At 34.5% G+C, this 8,854-nt stretch overlaps 1 protein-coding gene across 3 annotated transcripts; it reads left to right on the forward strand.

The window, feature by feature from the left end:
* Positions 1–1,638: 1,638 nt before the first annotated feature.
* On the forward strand, positions 1,639–8,077 carry LOC119782959 (glutathione S-transferase kappa 1-like). 3 transcript variants are annotated; one of them, XM_038284178.1, is made up of 7 exons: positions 1,645–2,012; positions 2,091–2,172; positions 2,252–2,380; positions 4,771–4,916; positions 5,017–5,133; positions 5,232–5,348; positions 5,380–5,406. In XM_038284178.1, exons 1-7 carry the CDS (start codon positions 1,944–1,946, stop codon positions 5,389–5,391), a joined length of 672 nt encoding a protein of 223 aa, XP_038140106.1. In that variant the 5' UTR covers positions 1,645–1,943; the 3' UTR covers positions 5,392–5,406. The 3 variants fall into 3 exon arrangements, with proteins under 3 accessions (XP_038140107.1, XP_038140106.1, XP_038140104.1); XM_038284176.1 differs by lacking the exon at positions 5,380–5,406 and adding an exon at positions 7,973–8,077 and having other exon boundaries at positions 1,650–2,012; positions 5,232–5,325; XM_038284179.1 differs by lacking the exons at positions 2,252–2,380; positions 5,380–5,406 and adding an exon at positions 7,973–8,077 and having other exon boundaries at positions 1,639–2,012; positions 5,232–5,325.
* Positions 8,078–8,854: the final 777 nt, after the last annotated feature.

Here is an 8,854-nt window from a genome sequence, read left to right on the forward strand (position 1 = left end):
ATGTGCATTTGAAAGAGATGGCAACATTCACAGCCTTGAACCAAACTGACATCCTTTGTATTCATACTTAAAAGTGTTTGTTACAGGAAGCCGTCTCATGTTTAGCACATTAAAAAATCCGGCCTTTGATTTGATAAAACAATCTGATGCTCTTTTTAATTGACCAGGGGCAAAAATTGTACAACCTGAGATTATTCTAATAAGATAATAAATATTTAATTGCACCCCTCATGACTCCACTTGGGATAAGCATGACTGAAAACGGATGGATGGATGTTTAATTGCATATATTTTGCTGTTTATATTTGTCTAAGTATCTTTAGTTATTTATATTTGTAATTAACGCATGGATTAAGATGTAGAAATGATAAAAAATCTTAGAAAGGTCAGGCTTCTGAAGTAAATATGAATTTACTATAAATCTTTTTAACACCTTTACTAGATATTAGAATAACTACAAAGGGCTATTTCAGGCTAGTGTATAAAATAAGTGCTCTTCAGTTACAGAATAAAAGTCCAATTTCACTGGCTGTTACAATATGGGTTGGTGAGTATCCTGCAATTCACAGCCATCTATGGGCAGGTGGCCAGTCCACCACAGGAAACTCAAATATCCAGAGAGAACACATATTTTCACAGGTTAACATTCAAAACAAAGAATGGCAGCAAATGGGATTTAAATCTCTTTTTGCTAATCCAGTCGACGTCATTTATTTAGCACTATATAGATACTCCACATCAAGAAAAGAAATGATAGAACAAAAAAAACAAAAAAAAAACACGGAAGACATAAAAAATTTAATATCAGTGCAAAAGAAAAGGAGTTTGTTAGTTAAGGACTTGCATTGGGGAACAAACAGCTGTGATTACTGACAGAAATTTAAGATGGAAAATTAATATTGTTGGGATAATTATCATTGAAGATGTGTGAGTTTATCACACCCTGGTATGAGCTGCATGTTGCGCATCAGAACTGACGTTTTAATCTAATCAGGAAAGTTCCTCTGTCTGGATATACAGTTATAATCTTCATTCTGTACGTGGCAAAGATTTAGAGATGGAATGAGAGCGGTGTCCTATTTTGATAAGGCTGGAGCCACTGATGTCTAATCATCTGCTAACATGTATGATGTAAAATAGGATGATGTGGCAGACTGGGGATGTATAAAATGCCTTCCACTTCCTGTATATTCTAAGCAATTTCTCTGATCTGAGTAAGATTACAATTTCTATCAAAATCTGTCGTCATGTCTCCTGGTTATTTAATACATATAAGTTATGAAATGTTATTTAAAGAGTTTTTCCCGAGTGATCTCTTTTCAGGGAAAAGAAACAGAGAGATAGAGCTTTAAGGTCCATAAACAGAGCCTATCTTTAACAATTTTCTATACAAAACAAAGGCAAATAAAGGTGTAGTATCACTTGGCATGTATAATATATCTTATAGTCTTATCTATATTGCTGTATCTGTATTTTATACAAGATAATAATAAATAATCTTTGTTTTTCAAATAGTTGCTATTCATCGTTCTACCAGAAGATGGCAGCTACGCACAAGAGTGTCGTTGGTCAACCTCTACAAACACCAGAAGAAGAAAAAAAATATATTTTATTTTTTATATCATTGTGTAGTCTTTTGCGCTTATATTTAGGTTTATTTGATAGTTTTATTGCACCGTTGATAAAAATGTTATGTTGAGACTAAATATTGAGTCAGATTGGGTCTTTGGTTTTAGCCTCGTGGTTTTTGCTAACGGCTGTCTGCTGTATTTGTTTCTACTTTTATGTGCAGAACTACAAACATGAAGCTTGGTTGTTTTTGCGCAAGGTTTGTTGAACTTTGATACACTTCAGGAGAAGTCCTAAGGCAGGCGACATTTAGGCTGCAAGGTGACTCATTTAAGATAAATTTAAGGGTTTAGTGGAAACGTAAAAACCTGAAGATGACCTCAAAGAAAGTGGTGGAGCTCTTCTACGATGTGGTCTCCCCTTACTCCTGGCTCGGATTTGAGGTTTGTCACTTTATTCTTACCCTTCTTAAGGACCTTACTCATATGTTTGGAGGGTTTTAAAATCGCCTGTGCTTCTAGGTTATGTGTCGCTACAGAAATGTGTGGAACATCGAGCTGAAGCTGCGACCTGCGTTTCTGGGAGGCATCATGCAGGGAGCAGGTCGGTGGACAGGGTGGGGGTCAGATGTTTGCATCATTGTGGAAATGGACTGAGAAATAATCCGTTTCTTTTATGATAGGAAACAAGCCCCCTGGTTTAGTCCCCAACAAATTTACCTACATGACGAAGGATATGAACCGTCTGGCCAAATACTTTGAGGTGCCTATAAACCCCCCCTCTGACCCCTTTGAGGTCATGTTCGAAAAAGGTAAACACTATGAGCATAAAAAAAAAAAAACAAACAAACAAAATGGTTGTGATTTTTTTTTAATTAAAATCCAATTTACATTTTTTTTGTTCAATCAATCAAAAAACATCAGTGGTGTTAAAAGTACACACATTTGTTACTTACCGGTAAATAGAAATATAGATACTGCAGTTTAAAAACACTCTGGTAAAAGTTGAAGTATCAACTTAACCTCTTTATTCAAGTAAAAGTAAAAAAAAGTATGTGCTCCAAAAACTACTTAAAGTATAAAAGTATAAAGTAATCTTAAAAAACAAAAAACAAAAAAAAACATCCAGATGCAACTATATGAATTGAAAGCTAATTTTTCTTTTTATTATTCCTAAAACCTCTTTGAGATAGGGCCATATGGAGGACAAACTCTGCCATATTGAAAAATAAATACAGAAATAAATAAATGCTCAATTAATAAATAAGCATACAATTAATTGCACCGAAGAATACAATAAACTAATAAATGTAGGTAGAAATTGAAATATATAGTGAGACATAAATGTATGAATCTCTTTTAATTAGCTTCTTTATTTATTCTTCTTTGTAATAATTACCTTATTTATTTATTGTCCCTTATAATCTTCAACTTTATTTGTTACTTATTGACAGTTCTTCAGTATTTTAGTTTTATAGTAATGTGTTAGTAAAGTATATAGAAGGTGATATTTGTACTTTAAAGGTTGCTAACGTCACGTATAAAAAGCTGAACCATACTTTTATAACTAAAGTTTCATTATAGGGTGGCGCAGTCAGGAAAACATATAGTGGGATTAAAGCAGCAGCTATCGTTATTATTTTGTAAATGATTAATCCATTGATTATTGTTGTGATTAATAATCGGATAGTTAAAGGTTCCTTAAAGAAGATTTTTTTTGTGAAATGAAACCAGGTGAAACTAAAGCTTTTCCACTTGAGGAGCTCTGGATTTGAACATGTTGACAGATTAAAAAGATTTTTGTCTTAAATGTAAAATGTTTACATGTTTTTTTGTTGTTACAATTTTGGTATAATTGCTGCTCAAGGTGGGTTACTATGTCAGCTAAAGGCACATTTTACAGTCTCTATAATAAAATTAATGATTAATCGAGTACTAAATTAGAATTCATTATGATTCAATTCATTGTTTCAGCCCTAATTGGGATACTACTGCAGTGTTTATCATCTTCATCATGTTCTAGCTACTCATGAACTTATCTGCCAAAACTATAAACATCTAATGTGGATATCAAGGCAGGAAGAGTCCATCCAATAAACTTGAATTATTATATTCCATCAGTTTGAGGCTTGCTCTGAGGTTGCAATGCCGTTTGATATATTATGCAACTCTAATTCAGTATTTGTTGGAATTCTGTTGAAGTAGGTTCAAGGTTGATTCTTTTAGGGCCGAAACAATCAATCAAATTAATTGTGATGAATTGATTATTGAAATAACTGTCTAATTTGGTAATCGATTAATCGTTAACTGGAGTATAGAGACTCTAAAATAGGCCTTGAGTCAACAGAGCAGCCTATTTTGAGTAGCAATTATAGCAAAATTGTAAAAAATAATATCTAAACAATTTGCATTTATAATAAAAAAGTTTTTCCTCCATCTATATGCTCTATCCAGAATTCATCAAGTGGAAAAGTTTTAGTTTCACCTGGTTTAATTTCATAAAAAATCTAATTTAAGGGACCTTTGGCTATCCAATTTAATCGATTCATCTGAAAAATAATCAACAGATTAATTGATTTGCAAAATAGTTAGTTGTAAACCTGGATACTTTACACTTTGATTTCCACAATTTTTAGACGAAGAAAAAAAATTTTTCTTTAAAGTGTCAAAATTTTATATAAAAATGTAGGAACTTGGTTTCCAGATAGAGTGGTGTAGAGGCAGATAAGATGACCACATAGAGAGGTTGGTCTTCACCTTTGCAATCATTGCTGCTCCTTTACTCTTCCAAAAAAAAAAAAAAACGTAAGGAAAAAGGAAAGACAGTATGGGGGAAACTAATGTATTTGATTTGTTTATTTGTTTCATTTTTGGGTCTATTTTTCTACATGTAAAAAAACTCACTCACACTTTTTTAAAATCAGCACTTTCTCAGGAATATTTTAAACATGCAGCTCATAACTAGAGATTGACCGACCGTTTTTTTAAGGCTTGTGGCGATGCTGATTATGTGACCTTAAGGCATAACTGCTGAGCGAAGGAATGAGTCGACCAATGTATTCATGTATTGGTCAACGCTGATTAAAAAACAAAACAAAAACTGTAATAATCAACAAAAAATATCAGCCGATCGATGCATCGTTTTATCTTTACTTGGACATGAACAATAATAAAACATAATGCCCTGGATTTTGTTTTTCAGGAAGTTTGTCTGCCATGCGATTTGTGACAGCAGTGCAGCAGATCGAGAAAGGTGGAGACAAGCAGGTGGAGCGGGTTTCCCGGGAGCTGTGGAGGCGGATCTGGAGTGAGGACAAAGACATTACACAACCCCAATCCTTCTCAGAGGTCCATCCTAGTCTAAAGACACACATTGATCTAATTTCACTTTTTAAGTTACATCATTTTGTTTTTAAATTTTTTGTTTTTTGCTGGGGGTTTTCTGCAGGCAGCAAAAAAAGCAGGACTAACCGACAGTAAGATTGAGGAAGCACTAAAGCTGTGCACCTCCCAGGAGATCAAAGATAAGCTCAAACACACGACCGAGGAAGCACTAAACTATGGGGTTGGTGCTACTTTAGCTTTTCTTCTTGTACATCCAAATAAAATGGAGAAAAAAAATGAACTTATGTTAAAAGTCAATGTCCTGTGTTTCTCCCCCAGGCGTTTGGCTTCCCCATGGTGATTTGTCATATTGATGGGAAACCTGAAATGTTTTTCGGATCTGACAGATTTGAGCTCATGGCCAACTGCATGGGTAAACAGACAGTACAGTACATCTTTTCAATCATCACTGGATTTAATGTCAGAGTTATTTATTTGAACCATTTCTTGGTTGGAACGATAAGATAAAGATCAGTGTTTTTATTAATAGTGTATAATTCTGGAATTCTGGAATTGTGTAAATTTTCTTTAAAATATATATACAGATTCAAATATGCACACCTACACTACGCTGACATTTGCCTAAATGCCCCCGAGAAAATTTCACCTCAACCGCAATTATCAGCCAACATCAACATGGCTTAATTCTGGCTGAATATTTGACTGTTGCTCTGTCAGAAATGGTGGAGCTCATTTCAGTTCCTTAACTTTTCTTTAATGGACTCTTCAAAAAAGTTTTGAAACAAAGTGGAAACAAAGTCCAGTGGGTTGTTTTTTAACTTTTTTTAAATGATTATGGCCTGGATGACTGAGAATCTTCACCAGCATTCATGAACTCAGGTTTTATGTATTCTGTATATTTTTTCAGTGAGGTCGATGTCAACCTATTCCATATGGTCTTTTTTTTTAAAATCCTTTTTACATCTTTGGGTTCATTTTCTTGTTAGAACAGCCAACTATATCGATGTTTTCACCATCTATCTCCTGAGTTTTGGTGAATTTCAATAACTGGTTTTTGTTTTCATCAAAAAGATAAATTTTTCAAAAACAACACATCCACAGAGTGTCTAAGGTTGCACAACATATATTTAATTTCTTGCTTTTGGTCACAATGTCAACCTTAATGCTATATGATTCTACACTTATTGGAATAACAGGTCTGTTTAGATCTGCGAAATAGCCACTTCTAAGCTTTACAATTTTCAGGTTAAAGCCAAAAAAACAAGGATAAATGAAGCTTTTGGTACCTTGTTAAACCGACTTAAGGAAGGAAAGGGTCAGAGGCCACACAGAGGTTACCTCTTTACCTTTTGGAACAGGTTGGTTAAATGTTTGCTAAATAACTTGCTAATGATTTGGAACAAGAGCAGGCTGGGAGGAGTTAAACTCACAGCTATCTCCTTTCACATTTCGTCACCTTTTTGCAATGCTGGTACCACTGGCTGTGGAACAGACCCTCAACATGATTCTACCACCACCTTGCTGTATTTACAGTTTTTATTTTTATATTTGGTTGGCATGTCAATCTTGATCTCACCTGACCGAAAACCCTAATTTAAAATCGGAGGAAGAGACCCCTCTTTCTCAATCACTGCCCACTCAGTCCATGATGAGGTCAAATCATCTTTACTGTGGTTTATGGTAAGGCATAACAAACAATCGTGATTAATCTATTATTAAAACAATGGTCTGCTAATTTAGTAATCTATTAATCATTAACTGGAGTATAGTGGCTCTAAAACAAGCCTAATAATTATATCAAAATTATGAAAAAATATATAAAAATTTTACAGTTAAGATAAAAAAAAACATTTTATGCTGTCAATATCCTCTATCCAGAACTCAAGGGAAAAAGTTTTAGTTTCCCCTGGTTTGACTTCATAAAAAATCTTCTTTAAGGAACCTTTTGCTATCAGATTAGTAATCCATTAATCAAAAAATAATCAACAGATTAATCGAATTGCATAATAGCTGCAGCCCTAGTTTATGGAAGGTTCACCTTGGTTGTTCCTGAATATGCTAACCAGTTTCCTATCATCTGAGGTCGGATTAAAAGGCTACACTTCTAACAGGATAATTATCACAAAGGGACATGAAAATCGTTTGTTGCATAAACATAGCTGAATTCTATCCAGAAAACATGTCATTGCAAAGCAATAGAGGATCGTGATAATGATTCATAACCTCCGGACCTTTTTTGTCAGTATGCTCATCACTCTTTCTAAATTTAAGCAGCTCAGCCATAAAAAAAAAAAATACACATCTTTGGAAGTCATTTAGGGCAAAAACTCCATCCATCAAGTCAAACATGTTAATAGCATGCAGAATATGTATGCCACTTTTATTATAAAAGCCTACAGATACAGCATCCATTTCATGTGTCTTTATTGAAATGCGATACATTGAGCAGCTTTAGAATAAAATAAACTAAAAGTTGATTTTTGAAAAGCTCTGACCTCAGCTATATTGACAAGGTGTGGATTAAATTGGATCAGTGCCACATAACCAACCGGTATAAATGAACTCCTCTGCTTCTGCCAAGCAAACATTCCCAGAATCTTGTTGGTAACTACTGCAACTGCTAGAACTAACTATTATTTTTCAAATTGATTAATCTGTTGATTTTCTTTTGTTTTAATCTATTAATAATTGTATAGCCAAAGGATTTATAAAGAAACATTTTTATGAAAGGAAACCAGGTGAAACTAAATCTTTTCCACTTGAGGAGATCTGGATAGAGCATAGCAAAAGACCTTATATATGTCTTATAATTAATCAGATTGCTCCAGCGCTAGTTTAATGCTTTTTAGCTTGTTATTTTGGATTAAAAGTTTTGCCGACAGCTGAAAATTCTCACGGCAGGTCAAGAGTTAGTGTGGATTGCGGCACACTTTCACACAGAGTTAATTCTTATACATCCCAAATGTGCTGCAAGTTTTTTGTGCATAGACATACTTTATACACGAGACCCCTCATTTATTCTTTTAAAAGAGATTCATCTTTTTTTTTTTTTTTTGCAGGAGAGAAGTGGTTGGGACCTACTCCTAATAGCTCCGCCTCCAAGCTCTGAGATCAAAGATCCTTTCAAAATAAAATGTTTCCATACTAAACTGTGCCTTCTTAAATCAACTTCATATTTTTCTTTAACTCTTCTATAATTTCAGTTTGATTTCAATAATTTAACGTACAATGTTGCTGTAAATAGCCTCGACAGGTTGGAGCATCTATGGTATGACAAGTACAGTATGTGTTTTTTCAGCTTTCACTCAACAAACAAAAGGATCCTGTTTTATTTTTAGCACTGCTGTCGACGTGGCTCTAATTTGTGCAGCCAGTATTCCACTGTTTGATTCAGAGAGACTAGATTAATGGACTCCAATGAATGAAATGCCTTTTTTTTTAAAGACCAGCACAGTTTGTTTGTTATAAAAACAAAATCCTGAATCATTTGCTAAAATGTTGTGATCTTGTAAGATTTTATAAAACATTCTCCCTAAAATGAAACAAGTTTCTTTTACATCACAAGCTGAGGCCTGGCGGTTGTTTGGACTCGTCCCAGAGGGAGGAGATCCAGACGGACCTTATGTAAAAAGATCATTATTCAGTTTCCCTTTGGAAAATATGAAATTTTTTTTTGTTGAAAATAATAAAATATTTTTAACTAAATTGTACCCTTCCATATCTTTGTGGTTTAAACTCACATTCAGATTGTAAACCCCCCCCAACCCCCCCCCCCCCCCCCCCCCCCCCCCCCCCCCACCACCACCACCACCACCCAACATACCAACAGCAGGGTGTTACCTACAGATATTTGGTCAAATGCAATGAGGTGTGAATTGGTATGAAACTGGAGGGACATAAGGCTTAAAGAAGCCCATTCCCCATGTGAAGTTATGACTGCA

The sequence above is a fragment of the Cyprinodon tularosa genome, unplaced genomic scaffold (genome assembly GCF_016077235.1).
Source record: "Cyprinodon tularosa strain WSP-4 unplaced genomic scaffold, ASM1607723v1 ctg2, whole genome shotgun sequence".
In the NCBI taxonomy this organism is placed as follows: domain Eukaryota; kingdom Metazoa; phylum Chordata; class Actinopteri; order Cyprinodontiformes; family Cyprinodontidae; genus Cyprinodon; species Cyprinodon tularosa.

Excerpts from the sequence above, each read along its gene's own strand:
- LOC119782959 (XM_038284176.1), top strand. The coding sequence starts at position 1,944 with ATGACCTCAAAGAAAGTGGTGGAGCTCTTCTACGATGTGGTCTCCCCT. Across the intron at positions 2,381-4,770 it reads TGAGGTCATGTTCGAAAAAG|GAAGTTTGTCTGCCATGCGA; the intron begins GTAAACACTATG and ends TTTGTTTTTCAG. Across the intron at positions 5,134-5,231 it reads AGGAAGCACTAAACTATGGG|GCGTTTGGCTTCCCCATGGT; the intron begins GTTGGTGCTACT and ends TTTCTCCCCCAG.